We start from the raw sequence: 19,012 nt of genomic DNA on the forward strand, positions 1-19,012 counted from the left end.
CTCTCTCTTTTTTTAATCTAAAAATATATATCTTGGCCACTTTGCAATATGATATGTTAGCATATGTACTGTGGAACTTTCAGAAGAGAAATTGTGTGGTGTACTGAGGTAATGTTGCATGTCATTTGGAGACGTCAGCTGTTGTTTTAGCAGCTGACATGTATAATCCTAAACAAATCTTACTCTCTTTCCTTAACAATAAAATGCAATCAATTAAGTAACCCTTTGACTTTGAAATTTCATTTGTTGTATACCTTTTCTACTTTAAATATGACAGTTAAGGAAATTTATGAGTTTCCTTTCATAACTGTTATTGATTACTCTTGATTTTTTTTTTTTAATGCATTGCTCTCCCTCAGGATTATTACCTGGATTATTTAGTCAGAATTATTACCATGATTGTTTTTCTTTTTCTTTTTTTTTTTTTTTTTTATTTATGATAGTCACACAGAGAGAGAGAGAGAGAGAGGCAGACACACAGGCAGAGGGAGAAGCAGGCTCCATGCACCTGGTGCCCGACGTGGGATTCGATCACGGGTCTCCAGGATCGCGCTCTGGGCCAAAGGCAGGCGCCAAACCGCTGCGCCACCCAGGGATCCCCATGATTGTTTTTCTTATGGAGAAATATGATTTCTAAAAATTACTTGCTATGCTAAATTTTATGGGAACTAAGTTTTTTTTTAAATAATTTTTACAAAATACTTATTTTTTGCCTTCCATTCTTATCCATGAGAAAAATCTGTTCTCTTTCTTTACAAGAACTAATAGTAGTTATGGCTGGTAATATTTTACATAGGAAATAAGATAAAGAGATGTTAATGGATTATAACTTCTGTCTTGTTAGGAAACTGGCTTTTGTCTTGGAAAGTGAGAGGTGGTAGTGATGCACATTTTAATAACAGCATATTTGATACTTTATAGCTCACCTTTTGAATTTAGCAGACCTTTGACACCACACCTGACATGTATATTACAGAAAAGGAAAATTACAAGCCAATAGCTCATGAATGTACACATAAAAATCCTAAGCTAAATATTAGCAAATTTCAGTGATATGAAGAAAGATAATACATGTTGGCCAGGTAGAATTTATTCTAGAAATTCAAGATTGAGTTAACATTTGAAAATCAGCTTAATTCACCACATTAACAGAATAAGGGGGAGAAGAGTGGGAAGAACCTCTTATGATTATTTCAGTATAAAAAACATATGATAAAATGTATCACTTAGTCACCGTAAGAAATGTACAAAATAGGAATAGAAAATTCCTTAATTTGATAAAGTTAATCTGCATAAAATCTCCATAGCTAACATACTGGATGGTGAAATATTGAATGCTTTCCCTCTTGAGATCAGGAACGAGAAAGAATGTCCACTCTCATTACTATTTTAAGCATAGGGCCTAACCAGTATAGTAAGGCAAGAAAGTGAAATAAATGGTAAAAAGATGACAAAAAAGGAAACAAAACTTTTATTTACTCACAGATGACATGATACTATATGTGAAAAATCTGAAAGAATTCACCAGCCTTTGTGATTAATAGGTGAATGCAGTAAGGTCAATATGTAAAAATACAGCACATACAGAAATCCATTTGGAAAATAGAGAAAATGTGCTTGTTTGAAAGACCACCACCCATGCTTTGATTTTGTTCTTAAGAGTCGTAGCATCTTCTGTGTTGACTTGTCATTTCCTCCCTCTGGTTTCATTTTTAACAGATTTTCTTCTCTATTATCACAATTCTATCCTTGTCTTTTGAAAATACAGATATCCCTTTCTATTCATACTTTCAGTATCTAAACTCTGGAACCAAATATATTCAAATAGTGGGCAGTATTTCGGTTCATACAGTTTATTGTTTCTAAGACATTTTATTTTCACCTTTCGACACCTCTGAAATTAGGCTATATCTTATTGGTGTTCATCCTTATAATTGGCAATTTTTTGTCTTTAGTACTGGTACATTATGATAATGTGTTTCCTAGTGATGTCTTGAGCTCAGTGAAATATGTTAGTTGATGTTCTGTTTGCATAGGAGTCGATTCCTGGATAAAACAAAGAAGTGGGATGGTTTTAGGAGTCATATAGTTTTATTCACTTTGAATCAGCACTTCTTAGTCTGATATCAGATGTTAATAAGTATACTTTGAAATTGGAAAAACACCGGATTAAGCAAATTACATGAGTTTCTTTATTTCAGCCCTTCTCACAGCTTTTATGGTAATAAGCATTTTGAAACTAGAAAATAGGTTTATATTATTTCCAACTTTTTTGATAATAGTAGTCTTTTTGGTCACAACTTTTTATAGAACCCTCATGAAAACAACAGTTAATGACACACTCAAACTGTCTTTAGCACATTATCTTGTGTTTCTTTATAAAGTTACTCTTCTTCCTTGTGTGATCATGCAGTGTAGCATTGTGTGGTATGGTAAGGTAACATGGAAGAAATTTTATTCTAGTATTACAGAGAATGGTGACTGAAGTTAGACTGCAGGGTAAATCTATATTTACTTTTACTCCATATTTTACTGAATGCTGCAACCATTTCATTATTTGTAAGTGATATCTGAGTATTACTTTTTGTTATTGAAGAAAATTATCAGTCAGATTTGATACATAACAAGTATTATAAAGAACCTTTATTTTTAAACCTCAATTGCATTGTATAGAGCCAGTATAATTAATACTATTCTAGGTTTTTATTTTACGTGGAGGCTAAAACATTTTTGAATACTTACAATAGTGATGAGTTGTCTAATCTTTGTGATGTTCCCTAATCTAACTTCGCGATAGAGGATTAGAAAATATGGTCTGATTATTAGTTCTCTCATAGACCCAGATGTTTATATTTTAGTAGCTAAAAAGTAGGGCTCTTTTTCTCATTGATGATCTTCTGCTTATGTAGTTCTTTTAACCTCTTTTAGGTCATGAACTCCCTTAACCTTTGGAAACTGTTTTTTCCTCCAGAAAGTTACATGTTCACAACATATGGTTCCATGTTTAGTTATTAAAACATTCATAGATTTCCCTTAAGGGATCTCTAGACTTCTTTCTTAAGAACCAGTAACTAACCACACCATGGAACCTACAACTTTTTACTTTTGAAGAATAAAAAAGGTAGCCTATACATCTTTATTTTCTTAAATTGACCTTGTGTAGATTGGACACTCCACAATCTATCATCACTTCAGTTTGATTTAGTGGAAAAGTGTTCATTGAGTATTTACTACATGCCCTGGCACTGTTCTACACACTGAAGATAGAGTGGTGAACCAAGCAAAGAGTCCTTACCTTCATGGAATGAATTTTTGAGTTTGTAAGGACAGTAGATGCCATTAACTTAAAACATTCTCATTTTATAGATGAACAAACTGAGGCCCAAAAAGGTAGTTGAAGTTACACAGGGTCTCATAATTAGTTTGTAACAAGGTTTAGTTATTAGAAGAAGCACAAAGAGAAGAAAGACGTGGTTTTGTTGGCTTTACTGTGTAGATAGGGAGAGAGATGCATAAATAATATATCATTAGGTCATTTTTATTAAATGTTTGAATAGCTGTAGGAATAAAATTTCCTAGAATCGGAGTAGAAGAAATAGATGATGAGGGCTTTGTGAAGGTCTTGACTGTTTGGTGCTGAATGTGAGCTGGGTTTAAGGGAAGAAGGTCACTTAAAACAGGGATCAATGCAAGCAAAGAAATGGAGATAGAAAACAGTTTCTTAAGTTCTTAAGGTTACTTTTGGAACTATAAATTGTAAATGATCATGTTAAATTGTTTGAGGGATAGTATCCCATTTCTTCCTTTGGCATGCTCTTGTGTACAATTTTAGCTTTAGTCCCTAGGAATATAAAGGAAATGTTTTTAGCAATTAATATTTTCTCAGTGATATAGTAATATCAATATTTTTTCCTGATTTCAAGTTTTTATGTTTTTTCTATAAGTATGTGCTGTTAATTTAAATTTTTTTATTTTATAGTTTATGCTTCAGTCATACTCTTCCTTTCAAATCACTAAGTATGATTTAGTTTTATATATATGTATATATATATAACACATTTATTTAAATGTACTGAATTTTGACAAAGGTGTTTTAAAATTGAATATTGTAGAAAAGAAAGGCAATCGTGAATGCTTTATACATTTTTTTAAGAAATTGAATTTGTATTGGTAGGTGTTGTCTACATCTACTGGCCTAACTAAAACAGTGTATAATCCAGCTGCTTTGAAGGCTGCACAGAAAACCTTACTTGTTTCCACCTCTGCAGTTGACAATAATGAAGCACAGAAAAAAAAACAGGTAAATACAGCTAGTAGTTTACAAAATGTGCATGTAGGAAAGCTTTTCTGTATGTATGTGGTTTTTCAAGACTTGTCACAAAATAGAACTAAAAAGTGTATGTTGGCTGCCACTAAACTTTTATTTTTCATAGTATAGCAGTAAATATTAATTTTGAGGGGGATGAAAGCATCTCTTTATTGATCTTTGAAACTTAATACATATTTTTTACAAAGCAAAACTTTACATTTAATTGTTGCCAGGCTTCTGCATCTACTACCATTTCTTTCCTCTGGAATGTATGTTTATTAGAAAAATAAACAGTAAATATTCTAATGATATTTTTGATATCTTTCTGTAGGAGGCACTGAAACTTCAGCAAGATGTAAGGAAAAGGAAACAAGAAATTTTAGAAAAGCACATTGAAACACAGAAGGTACAATGTTAAAGTTGGATTTGGCAAAATATATTTATGGGTGTTATAATTTTGAGTAAATTTAATTTCACACTAGCTAGTCCTAAGAAATATATTTTATGTAATTGAGAAGGGTAAACTGAAATATTTATCAGTCATAAGATATCTATCAGTTGATTAATGTATTGAGATGAAGAACATACATTAAATGGTGAACTGAAGATTGGAGTGGTTTAAAGGAACTAGAGTGGTCAACTTGAAGTGAAAATAAGCTTTATCCAGATATGTTGCTGCACAGTAGTTTGTCAACAGATAGTTGGAACCTTTTCCTCAATGTTGAAATATGTATCTTTCTTTAATTGGCTTGGGATCCTCTAGTTTTGTGTTATCCAGTATGGTAGCTAATGGCTTCATCCAACTTTTGAATACTTGAAATATGTTTAGTCCAAATTGTCATGTGCTCTATGGATACCATAAAATGCATACCAGATTTCAGACATAATATGAAGGGAAAAAGTAAAACATCTCAATTTTTGTTAAAGTACAGAATTTTGGATATACTGAGTTCAATACAGTATTAGTGGGACGCCTGGGTGACTCAGCAGTTGGGCGTCTGCCTTTGGCTTGAGTCCCGTCCTGATCCTGGGATCTGAAATCAAGTCCTACATCAGGCTCCTTGTGGAGGATCCTGCTTCTCCCTCTGCCTATGTCTCTGCCTCTCTCTCTGTGTCTCTCATGAATAAATAAATAAAATCTTTAAAAAAAAAATACAGTATTAGTTTACTGGTTTGGGGTTTTTTTTTTTAAATCTTTTTAATGTGACTGCTAGAAAATTTAAAATTATTTACGTAGTTTGCAGTATTTCTTTTGTACACTGTTGCTCTGTGACATATAGTATCAGTTTTTGATTATGTCTAGTAATAAAGATTATGACATTTCAAAATAATGAAAAATACAGAAACTTCTACATTTTCGCTTAAAGTTTTTAATTTAAATTTGGATATCCTTTATAGGAGAAATTACAGTATTTTACACCAAAAACTGAAACCACCTTGAATCAGCATACCTATAATACGTGCTATCTTTCACACCATATTACCTTGTTTATCTTTTGTTTCCTGTCCATTTTGGGGATATCATTCTTAGGCAAGCCAGTTGGTATTCCCTGTAGTATTCCATATTACAAAGAAAGTAATTAATTTTTTAAGATGTCATTATGTGAAGGGAACCATAAAACTTCCTCTGTCTCTTTCTGGTTTGTAGACTGTGTTTGAAGTGGCAATACTTAGAGGTAGGAATACCCACAAATGGATTGAAAAGTAAAATTATTGATATTACTTCAAATTGACAACTTTTTTGGTGGTCAGATTGAATTTCTTATGGTTGTGTGCTTTGACTTAAGTTCTGAGAGACCAGTGGCATTGTGTAATTCTTCTCAATATGCTAAGATTAAGACTTGAGATAGCACCACCAAATCTGTTACTTTGTTATCTTAAGTAGTTGTAAGCCTTGCAGTGAATATGTAAACTAAAACTGTTATTTATCTTTATACTTATTTTGCTGTGTTTGCTTTGTGAATAATATAAGGAAAAAGTATCTTAAGTTTTCTCTTTTTAAAAATTTGGCAGATGTTAATTTCAAAACTGGAGAAAAACAAAGCAATGAAGTCTGAAGATAAAGCAGAAATAATGAAAACTTTAGAGGTTTTGACAAAAAATATTACCAAATTAAAAGATGAGGTCAAAGCTGCTTCTCCTGGACGTTGTCTTCCGAAAAGTATAAAAACCAAGACTCAGGTATTTCACTTTGTGTTGTTACTCATTATACTATTTACTAAAAAACATTAAAATGCTATACTGTTTAAGATTGTTTTCCTTTTAGGTAATATTCTTTGCTTAATATTGGACTAATATATGCTAACATTTTTTCCTTCTTTTATTAATTAATAGTATATATATATATATATACACACACACACAACAAACTCTACTAATCTCTTAAATCCTTTAGATTATAATTGGAAAGTTAGTAATTAGGAGAATAGTTATGGATAATCTTGAAAAGCTAGCTTGAAGACAAAGTGATACAGGTACTTGAATGCTTGATGAATACTTGAATGAAGAGATTGAGCTTTATTTTATAAAGAGTTCATATTATAAAAAAAAGAGTTCATATTATAAAAGGTTAATAAACAGAAGTAACATTCTGACAGCATTCTATAGAATTGATTGAAAGGGGAGAAATTCAGATAGATCAATCCATTGGATATGAATAAGTGAGGAAAATAATTTCATGTAGTAGTAAGTGATTTTTAAAAATCTACAGTTATACAATATTTATACTTGGTATTGTATGTATGTATATGTATAAAATCATGAGTTTATATTGATATTTCTGATTCTCTCCAGTACCACAGGATGCTTCTTTTCCTTCTCTTACTCCATATCTTATCTCCTTTTCCGATAATGACAACTTGTTTCCCACTAACATCAATACAATACTCATTTGCACAGTTATTTAATACATTCCACATAGTTCTAGAATTGCTTCAATAATACCACTTCTGACAACTAAGTAAAAGATTCAAAATTTATTTCTATTCTTTCTAAGGTTACAACATATTCAACTAAGGGTATAGAGTCAGAACTATGGCCTGGGAACTACTTTTTTTTCCCTTTTTGTGGTTATGTCACCAATTGTTAGATGGATTTGTAGTCAGTTTCGGATTCCACTCCCTTTCATTCTTGCTGACTTAATTTTATTTTTTGAATAAATAAAACATTAACATGATTCAAAAGTAAATTACATAAAAAAGGTGTGTATATAGAAGACCTTTTCTCTTTGATCCCTGTCACACCATCCCCAATTGTCCTTCCCTCTTGGTGTGTGTGTATGTATTCTTTCCTACAAAAAACTGTTCTTTTATATTGCTCATTAACACCTTGGGTTTGTTTTTTTTTTCTCTTTTTTTCTTTTCACAGTTATTTCCTGAAAATTGCTTCATATCAGTCCATAGAAATCCCACTCTGGCTTCTGTGTGGACAACGAATTATAGGGAAATGAGTGGAAGTAGGAACAAGTTAGGAAGCTATGGGAGTAGTGTAGACCAGAAGTGATTGATGGCTTGAAGTAGGGTGGTAGGACTGGAGATAGAGAAGGAACGTATGGATTAAATGGGAATATGTAAAAGTTCTTTGTTTAAAAAAAAAAAAAAAGTTTATAAATGCGTGATATTATTGTCACTTAAATTATTAATTACCATTTTCTAGATGCAGAAAGAATTGCTTGACACGGAACTGGATTTATATAAGAAGATGCAGGCTGGAGAAGAAGTCACTGAACTTAGGAGAAAGTATACAGAATTACAGCTGGAAGTATGTTTCACTACAACAATGCAATATTCTAAAGACGAGCAGATGTAGTCATGGTGGTCAATTTGAAAGTATATCCCCCTCATTCTAGTCCATAATTGTTGATAGTGTCTGACATAGTGGAAGTATAGAAGTTAGCAAATTTTTTAGAACTGGTAGAGTAAATCTTTTATTTAATGAAAGGTGGCAGCATTTCTGTCTATACGCCCAAGTCCTTTTACTTCTCATGAGTTTAGTTCCTTTTCTAATTTTAGTCTCTCCTTCTCTCTGGGACCAAAATCTATTAAGGCCTTTTCAGGTATTCTTACAGAGATATTCTGTGCATAAATAGGCATATTACATATATTAGAGTTGCTATAAGGATCAGACTATAGTGGAGAACTGTATTAAAAACATGCCTACCTAAGTTTTGCCTATAGATGGTGCTGTGGACGTTTATAAAAGAAAATAAAGCACTTCTAATTTAGCTATATGATCATATAAGAAAAATCTGGTGAATTATTGCAATAAGCATTTGTAACATTTAGCAAAAAGATATTTAAAAATCAGGATTGCATTTTGAAATACAGAGACTTTAATGTCATTAATGTAGTTGGTACTTGTCTACATTTATCAGTGATGCCACGATTAAAAGTTTTTACATTTTAGATTATTACTTTTGCCTTCATCTAAGAATTACACTTTTTTCCCCAGATTTGTTAGCACCCTAATAATTTTTTTTTCTAATGTATGACAAATCTGAATTTGGTCTTGGCATCTAACCATTAAAGACTTAATTAACATTTAGCAGCCACTATGCTTGTCGTAAGGCTCTATCTTGTTTGTCATAGAAAATCATAGGATGGTGTCTAAACCTGCATATATTTTGCATTCTCTGGAAACTTGATAGGGATGCCTGTGTGTCCTGGCCAAGATAATAGGTTCTGAAAAAGACCAATTGCTTTTATATTAATATAGAATTTGTGTTTTCTTTACTCTGGAGATTACTTGCCTGTGTTGGCACTTTAAAAAACAAGTTATCATTTTAAAAATTTTGGCTCAGACTTTAGTAAATAAATAGTTCTACCAATATTCTTTATTAGCCCATGTTTTGTTTCTCTATCATGATTTTGTAGTACTGTTGGTATATATAGTAATGCAGTATTTCCCAGTGTGTGTCATTGGCCACACGAGTTCCATTTTTTGTTAACAGATATTAGTGCAAAAAGCTTGTGAGGCCAAATAAATATGGGAAAGGTTGTATTAAACATACATTTTGCTATAGGGTTTCTTTAGGGGTTTGTGTTTTGTGAATCCCTAAATAGACATATTCGGTATTGCTAAAATTTATTTGTCCATGGACCGATGCCCTTTTGCAGGGAACATTTTAGGACAGTGTTAACTCGGAGCATACTGCTGTATATGCTGCTCTGTATATGCTAATCCTTAACCTATGAAGTTTATTATTTGGGTTTTAGGTTATTATTTTAACTAATGTTAAGATGAACTGTCTTGAGATAAAACAAATACTTATGTTTGAAGAGCTTTTGTCAGTGGTGCCTGCTTGACATTTCTACTTGGATATCTCACATTCTCAGACTCAACCTGTTTGAAATTGAAATTTGCTTTGCCCCTAAATTCCATCTACACAGTTACTCAAAGCAGAAATCTGTGAATCTTCATTGATTCCTCCCTTTCCTTCAACATTCATATCCAGTTAGTTTTATACATATTACTTCCACATGGATCTTAAATATCTTTACTTCTCTATGTTACCACCACTGTAGACAAAGCTTCCATCTTTAGTTGGAGCTATTTTAGTATCCTAACTGGTTTCCCATCTCATTCTCATCTTCTACTCTGTTCTTAAAACTAGCCAGAATAACATTTTAAATACTGATTTGATTGCATTACTCTACTTCTGTGTTTGAAATGTTTTAACTGGGGATCCCTGGGTGGCGCAGCGGTTTGGCGCCTGCCTTTGGCCCAGGGCGTGATCCCGGAGACCCGGGATCGAATCCCACATCGGGCTCCCGGTGCATGGAGCCTGCTTCTCCCTCTGCCTGTGTCTCTGCCTCCCTCTCTCTCTCTCTGTAACTATCATAAATAAATAAAAATTAAAAAAAAAAAAAATGAAATGTTTTAACTGATATTCATGGCTCTTGGGATAAAAATTAAAATCCTTAATTGGGTTCCTTAAAATTTTTCATGATCTGGTTCTTTCTATCTCTCTAGCTTCATTTCTTTATCCCATCTGGTCCAGCTGCCCTAGATTTCCTCTACTCTTGGAAGTATTGTGTTTCTATTAGCCTAGATTCCTTATTCATGCTGCAGCCCCTACCCCTCACTCTTACTTTGCTTGTTCTTTGTTTCTTTGATTCATTGAATACATACTAAATACTTAAATATTTAGTTTGTCGGCTGCTATTGTAAGTGCTGGGAATTAAGTAGAGAATTAAGTGAAAAATATCCTCATGGAACTTTCTAGTATCTTATTCATTTCCAATCCTTAATGTTCTGTTCAGGTCTTTAAAGCATTTCCTTACTTTTTGAGTTACTTCTCATTGATACAATTAAATAACTTGGTTGCTAAATGTCTCTTACCATCTAGGATTTCAGTGTCAGGAAGGTAAGGAGTTGCAAATAGGAAGTGCTTGTTAGTAAATAACTGCAATGAAGGAATGATGTACTATTCATATAAAACAGTGCTGTGGAATATAAGTTATTATGCTACATTGGTTGTAAAATGATTGTATACATGACTAAAATAATGAATTTGAGATTATATCTACTGAAGTCAACAGGCAAACAAACAGAGACTATTTGCAAGTCGTAAGTGGAAAAATTAATTTATTGTATATTTATTAGTATTAAACTGCCGAAGTGACATTTTAACACTAGAATTGATGGTCTTTTTATGATACAGTCAATCTGATATCTTGGAAAGTAGGAACTTAGAAAAAGGCACATTTAAGAATTTCATAACATTGTTTAAATTACTGTTATTGGGGATCCCTGGGTGGCTCAGCGGTTTGGTGCCTGCCTTTGGCCCAGGGCGTGATCCTGGAGTCCCGGGATCGAGTCCCGTGTTGGGCTCCCAGCGTGGAGCCTGCTTCTCCCTCCTCCTGTGTCTCTGCCTCTCTCTCTCTCTCTCTGTCTATCATGAATAAATAAATAAATAAATCTTTTAAAAAATTACTGTTATTTTGTTTTCTCATTTCATTAGCTACCTAAATTTGCTTTTACTTTAAAAACTAAAACCCTAACTTAAATTATAAGATCCTTTGTTAGGCCAGTATTTGAATATGATGTCAAGTTGTATAAAAGTTTGACTAATCTGACAACATATTATAACATGTGGCTTGTATTAGAAATTGTAACATTTAACTTGTGTGTCTGATCTCTTCAAGGCTGCAAAGCGAGGGATTCTTTCATCTGGTCGGGGTAGAGGAATTCACTCAAGAGGTCGAGGTGCAGCTCATGGCCGAGGCAGGGGTCGAGGTCGAGGTCGAGGTGTGCCTGGTCATGCTGTGGTGGATCATCGTCCCAGGGCATTGGAGATTTCTGCATTTACAGAGAGTGATAGAGAAGATCTTCTTCCTCATTTTGCGGTACTTCCTTAGTGTCCAACAAAACAAGTTCTGATAATCATTGTTGGGGATAATGGAAATTAAAGGAGTAGTTATGAAAATATGAGTAATTTAAACCCATTAATCTGATAAAAGGGTTTGATTAATCTATAATTATCTTTGGCTAGTTATTTAAAAAAATTTTTTGTTTAATAAATGTTACTATTCTTAACACTTAGTAGGCCTTCAATATTGTAAATGAATGATTTAAATTTTGCTATTTCAGAGGGGTATGTCCTATAGTTTAGTTTCATTTGATACATACTTTTAAGAGAAAATTTAGCACATTGCTTAGGTCATCCACATTGTTTAAATTAAGATGGAATTTTATTTGTTAATGTATTCTTGATCTAGCAGACCTTAGGAATGAAACAAGACAAAATTTTGAAATATGATCTTGAAGTTGCCTTTACTCAATGGCAAGCTACAATTAAAGGGAGTCAGACTAATATAGACTGACCTATAAGAAAGGAGAATGAGGTTCTAGTCCTGGCTAACCTATTTATTTAACTTGGACTCCTGGGATCCATTGGGCTCATATGCAGAGTGGAAATTATACTTGTCCGAAGACCTTTTCAGCTTAAATGTTGTGATTCTTAGTGGTATCCCAAAGATTAGTTACTAAGCATCAGTCTTGCCAAGACTATATAGTAATTGCTCTGGAGATATGAAGGAAATAACTACTTCTTTACCTTCAAGGATTTTATATATATTGTTTTAACACAAAGTAGTTAAAGTAAACTACAAACATAAGTTATAACATAATCAAGCTAAATTTATTAAGAACTGTAAGTACTTCAGTAGTAGAAAAGTATCTTTCATACAAGCATATGATGGAAAAAGAATAGTGGAGGAGAATTTCATGAAGTAGAAAAACTGTAGCTTAGATCTTGAAGGATCAGTAAGCTTATAGATAGTACACAAATGATTGATTCTTTTGGAAATTCATATTTAAATGACAGTCATTCTAGGCTGTTAACAAGTCACAAAGGTAAAACTGTGTTTTGTCAGGATATAGGGAATTATTGAAAGATATGGTTTATATATAGAGATTTAAGAAATAACTAAAATGGTTAATATTTAAGGATGAGGAATCTGGAAAGTCCTATGCCTGATGGTTTCAAAGGGAGAAAGAAAGGAATCAGAACTAGAAGGGATCTTAGAGATAATCTAGCCCAGTTCTTGCCTGTTCTCCACCCCAGCTCCCCCTACCCCTTTCACAGAGGAAAGGAGATTCAGATAATCGTTTTGCGTGTAGTTGTACAGCTAAGGAAACTAGCAAAGAATATGCCAAAATAATCCAAATAAACAAGGTGAGTTTGTTATGAATGTATCTTAGTGAGACTAGGATGGTTTTGGTTTTATAAATAGCCAGAGCCTCTAAGTGGAGATTCTTTCATGCATCTAGAGATTTGAACTCCTTTCAAAATTAGTAGTGGCAATGCACATTTAAGAATAATGCAGGCTTAAACTTTAGTTCTCTGTCTCAAACTGAGATTTGAACATGTGACAAGAGGAAAAAAACTATATTATTACAGGACCATTGACTGTTACAAATTGTGATGAACAGAAATGCTTTCTTTAATTTATCCCCTGGGACCAGTAGTAGTGTTGATAATACAATTATAGCTAAAAGTTATAGAGCATTTATTTTGTGGCAGGTATTATTCTGAGTGCCTTATGTAATTCATTATATTATGAATTATTTCAACAACTCTGAGGTAGGGTACCTTTATTATGCCCACTTTAGAGGTGAAGAAGCAGCAGCAGAAGAGATTAAGTAACTTGTTTAAGTTCATGCACCTAGTAAGTGACAGAGCTGAAGGGATCTGATTGATGCTAGAGTCCGTTGTCTTTACAGAAATTTTTGGTGTGCGTGTGTGTGTGTGTGTGTGTGTGTGTATTTAATGAGATTATAGCTATTTTGGTTTGGGGTAAGAAAGAAGTATTATCAATGATATGTAAAGGATTAGAATTTTATATGATAAAGGTTGTGGTTTGTAGAAAAATGCTTCTACAGAAAAAGTAAAATCCAAGAAACCAAAAGCAAGCATAATTTAATGTTTTTAGGTTTTGTAAAGGGTGTGTGGTATAGAGGAGTATGTAGTAAGTGAAAGCCAGAGAGAGTTCAGATATTAAACTTAAAAGATCTAGATTCTCCTGCTATTTATCTTAATTACTTTGGGAAAATTATTTAAATCCTCTGAAATCTTTTTTTGCACCATTTTTAAATTGGGAATGACACAGAAACTCCTAGAATATTCTGAGGGTTAAATATTCTGTTTTAAAAAGAATTTAGCATACTCTGGGATTGGAATAATGAAGGAAGGGCAATAAGGAAGCCTGGTCTTGACCATTGTTTCATTTATTTAAAGAACAGTTCATTCAAATATAAGTTTCCCTAATTCTAAAAAGTGTAGAATTGTAAATAGGACCACTCTTTATCTTATAATATCAAGTGCTAAAATGAATTACTCATTTTTTTTTTCTGTTAACCACCATGAATTGTTATATATTCTGGGTTACATTTATTGGTATTTTAAAAGCCATTAGGATTTTGGATGTTTCAAAATATTTATTTGGAGGAAATACTTCTTTTTAATTTAAAGCAATATGGTGAAATTGAAGATTGTCAGATTGATGACTCTTCACTTCATGCAGTAATTACATTCAAGACAAGAGCAGAAGCTGAAGCAGTAAGTATTAGAAATAATCTAATTTATTGAAAATTCAGATTTAAATGTTTTATCAATATTGCTTTTAAGTCTTAAGGAAATTTTTTTTAAATTACTAAACAACTAACTACACTTTGACAGTAGACAGATCGTATGAAGTAATTCATGACCACAAAGATGTCCTAAAGCAATTAGGCAATTCTATTTATAACATGATATAATTAGAATAGATAGTCACCAAGTTGAATATTAAGTTATATTGTCTTGAGACACCAGCAGTTCTCCTTCTTTTCTCTTTCACAGGGGATAGAGCCACCCCACTTTCCATTATCCTTTTTCTCAGCTCTCCCAGAACAAATTCTCTTTTGGCAGAATAAGTGATGAGAGATAAGGTGGAAGCTGAGATATAATCCTGATGGCAGGTCTTCTAAACCATTCCTCATCTGCTCCTTCCTAGTCCCAGTCCGCTGAACTCTAGCATATTCCTAGCTCAGCAAATCCCCAGCTAAGCCTCTACAACTTTCTGCCCAAGGCATGATATATTGCTGTAGCTTTTAGGGTTTTTTTGGTATAGTTGTCTTAAACTCTGTATTTTGAATTGTCTTTCATCTGGACTTAAAAGATTAAAAAAAAGGAAAATGAGTATGACTTGTGGGAGGTTCATAGGAATGTTTTTAGCCCTGTGTGTTCTTCAGGCTTGTAGAAAAATAGCTGTACCATCATGTCCTTGGAAAAATGCAGTTAAGAGTTCCAAATAGTTAATGTAGTGTGAATGGAAGAGTGGTATGCTTTTTAGAAGTTTTAAGCTGATTGTGGTCTAAAAATTTTAAAAACTTTCTAAGTTGTTTGATCCTCTTTGTAGTGAATACTTCCTGACAACACAATGATACCTTACTGGGGACCTACCTAATCTGGTAGGAGTTGCTCTTGGGGCATTGTAACCAGTATAAGACTGTGGGTCTGAAAAGTCTCAGTAAAGTGTTCAGCTGGTGCCTTGTAATAACTAGTGTCAAGATTCGTGAGGTAGGAGGTGGATAGTTTTATGGAATAGGAGTTCCTGATCCTAGAGTTTTGTTTTCTTAAATCTAGTTTTGGATAATCTTTCATTTAAAAGTCTTTTTTGAGAGTAAAAGGAATTATTGATGAGAGTTTAAAACTTTCTTATAAACTTGTATGTATATCTGCTATATGATATATTAAAAATAGATCTTTAATCAAGTTTTCTCTCAAAGGTATTGTTGACTATAAATTAAGAATAAGCTTCCTTTAATTGATGACTTCAGTGACAATTTTCAGTTGCTTGAGTATGTCTCTTAATGTTCTGTTTTCTAGGCAATAGTGCTAAAACAAAGATAGTTGTCATTGTACCAATGGTTAAAAGTTTGTTAAAACTTCTTGTTTATGTGGCTGAGGGGAAAAAAAAAACCTTTTACCTCTTAAGTAATTTTTGGAAGTTTTGCTCTTGGAAGATTTATTGATATATGCCCTCTTTTTTGGGTGTTGCTTTTCCACCTCAGATGTATATATTTATATAGTACATATGTTTTCCAGTTGAATAGCAGTCACTTCAAAAGATTAGGAATTAATGTATGACAAACACTTTAACACTGAATTATGTGGAGGTTGAAGAAGTGACTAAGTCAGATCTGGTAAGAATTACCTTTTCAGAGTAAATACCATTTTAGTTGGAGTTAGTAGGCTAAAAGGAAAAATTACTCATTACTATGATAAACATTTGAAATTAAATTACAGAAGTTGTTAACCCATAAACATTTCCTTAAGCTAAAAAAAGTTCTTTAAATTTTGTAACCTTCTCCTATAGAAAGGAATAGGAAAGTAAGTTGAAGCCTATCTTCTCCAAGTAGGATGTAAGCTAAAGCAGTGGTTTTCAAACTTCTGGATTTCAGAGAATATTAAAATTTAGGAATTTAACAATTAATGTGTTTGACATAGAGGTGCCAATTTTTTATTTTGTCAAAGAAGAATGTTTAAAAAATACAAAACAGATGTTTTGTACCATCACCATAAATAAAGAAAATTTTAACACCAAAGATGTAATAGATTATAAACTCAGTAAATGATAGGCCTTCCCAAGAACAGATAATTATCAACCTTTTCTAATGTTTATTTCCAAATATTTCTTTGTTATTTTCTGAACTGATGTCCTAAATGAATGAATGAATATCTGTTTATTTTCTGTAATTAATAGATGCACAGTTTTTCAAAGTGAAAGTACCAGATAAGGTACTTGAGACATTCATATATAACTGAAAAGTGAGAAATTTTCCCTGTATGGATGTACCAAATTTAATCAGCCATGTTGATGAACTTTAAATTGTTTTTATTCTTTTACAGTGTAGCAGTAAATATTATTGGTACATATTTCTCTGTATATATGTGAATATAACTAAAAGATCTATTCTTGATACATTATTGCTGGATGAACAGATATGTGCATTTAAATTTTTGATGTATAGTCTTAAAATTGCCCCCTTCATTCTTCTCATATAGATTGTACCACATCTCCACATCTCCTTGCCCACCAAAGATGTATGAGAGTGCCTTTTCCCCACACACTTGTGTACTCTGCACAGTGGTTATTTATATAAAGTACATGAGCACATAAGCCACAGTAAGATAGCAGTTTTATTTTGGTAAAAATAGCAACTCATTTCAGTTATAATACACTTTTCTCTTACAGTTGAAATTGAATATTTTCATATTTGTTTAAATGCTCTTTGTTTCTGTCAGCTGTTAATGTCTTTTGCCTATTATCTTGCTGAATTCTAATCTATTGATTTTTTTTCTTTCTGAATGAACTATGGGGGATTTGTATAATACTAGAAAATTGGCTCATTAGTTTTAAACATTTTTATGAAAATTCATATGAATTTTATTTGGTATAAGGAGTGAATAGAGAGCTTACTTGCATTTAGTAAAAGTTAGTTTTCCAAACTTAGGTGAAATACCTTTAGTATGTAAAAATTTTCCATGTTTATTGGGGCATCTTCAGGACTCCTCTTCCATTGATCAGTTTTCTTTTCATGTACCTTTTCCTCACTGCTTTAATTAAGGTAAACTTCATAATAATATATTTAATGTATTATTTGTCAGGGCTGTTGTTTGGATTTCTTATGCCCAGCTATTATTATTAATTTTCTGCATTTTCCTGATATATTTTATGTTTATTTTTTATATAGGCTTTAGAATAAACTTACCAGGTTCTAAAGAGATAGAATTCTTATGGATAAATCAACATCTTTATGATACAAATATTCCTCTAGAACATCATTGTATTCCAATCCTTTTTTATCCTCTAAGACCATTTAAAGGTTTTCTTTATATAGATTATGAGAGTGTGTGTGTGTATATATATATATATGTATATATATATAAAATATACATATGTTGCATTATGTAATATAATGTAAAATATATATAACATGTATAATTTCTTTATATAGATACATATATTATTTCCCCCCCCCCCGCCATTTAACTTCTAGTTATTTTAAATGAGGTCTTTCTTTCCATTATATTTTCTCTTGATTGTTTATATTGTTTGTAGAAAAACTATGTCAGTTTTTATTAAATATGTAGCTGCCATCTTACCAAGATGATAGTCCTGGGTTCTTCAGGTAATCATATCACTAAAAAATTGGTAGTTTTATTTCCATCTTTAATGTTTATAACTTCTTACTTTCTGTTGTTAATACCTTTAGAAAAATGTTAAATAATTAGTAGTAATTGTGTCTTTACTCATGAAATGTCATTCGTTGTCTTGTTCATGAAATGAATGAAAATGATAAATGAATGAAAACATTTCTTATATTTTTAGTATATATGATGCTGGCTTTTTAGATTAAGGTAGAATACAAATGATTCCTGTTTTTTGAAAGCTGTAGAGATTTTTGTTTTTTTGATCTGAAATGGATTTTATCATAACTTTTGTGTATTTATAGAAATATGAGAGGTTTTGTTCCCTTTAATCTATTTATAGTGTTTCCTAAAATTGAATTTAAACCTTTTGCTTCTGGTACAGATTCCCATTATATTGTGTTTCTCTTTGATAAATCCCTGAAATCTAAAGTCTATTCCTTTTTTTTCTGTTCTTTTTATTTTTTATTTATGTTATATTAGCTTCAGGTATACAGCATAATGATTTGACACTTCTCTATGTTACTCAGTGCTCACCGTGATAAGTGTAGTCACCATACAACATTACTACAATATTATTGATTATATTTCCTATGTTATACTTATCATCCCTGTGACTTATTTTTTTTAACTGGAAGTTTGTACTCCTAAGATTTTATTTATTTATTCATGAGAGACACAGAGACAGAGAGAGAGGCAGAGACACAGGTAAAGGGAGCTTTTGCAGGTGGGTGTTCTGGGAAGTAAATTTCGAAGAAATGGTTTTAAATCTTTTAATCTTTTAAAATATTTTTCTTTTCAATAGAAAGGATTTGTTTATTTTTTTTTTCTTTTATGGCTTTGGTATTTGGTGGTTTTTCATTTAGATTATCAACTATTTTCACTGAGGTGAGCAAATTTAATTTTACCTTCCTCTGAAGTTATTTCCTCCACTTTCCTTTCTTATTTAGTATACTTTTATATTTACCTCACTTCTACCTTTATGACCACTACCACCTCACTGAAAT

The 19,012-nt window shown here is 32.1% G+C and overlaps 1 protein-coding gene across 21 annotated transcripts in view; it reads left to right on the top strand.

Annotated features, from left to right (window-relative positions):
• RBM26 (RNA binding motif protein 26) overlaps positions 1-19,012 on the top strand; it is an 85,838-nt gene that overhangs the window by 54,427 nt on the left and 12,399 nt on the right. For 19 of the 21 annotated variants that reach the window (XM_077855255.1, XM_077855259.1, XM_077855249.1 and 16 more), the window contains 6 exons: positions 4,175-4,300; positions 4,641-4,715; positions 6,323-6,490; positions 7,964-8,068; positions 11,455-11,655; positions 14,283-14,369. In XM_077855255.1, coding sequence (XP_077711381.1) covers positions 4,175-4,300; positions 4,641-4,715; positions 6,323-6,490; positions 7,964-8,068; positions 11,455-11,655; positions 14,283-14,369 — 762 coding nt within the window. The remainder of the gene's footprint in view (positions 1-4,174; positions 4,301-4,640; positions 4,716-6,322; positions 6,491-7,963; positions 8,069-11,454; positions 11,656-14,282; positions 14,370-19,012) is intronic. The other 2 variants (XM_077855261.1, XM_077855269.1) reach the window with 1 other exon arrangement.

This window comes from Canis aureus, chromosome 17 (genome assembly GCF_053574225.1).
Source record: "Canis aureus isolate CA01 chromosome 17, VMU_Caureus_v.1.0, whole genome shotgun sequence".
Classification (NCBI taxonomy): Eukaryota; Metazoa; Chordata; class Mammalia; order Carnivora; family Canidae; genus Canis; species Canis aureus.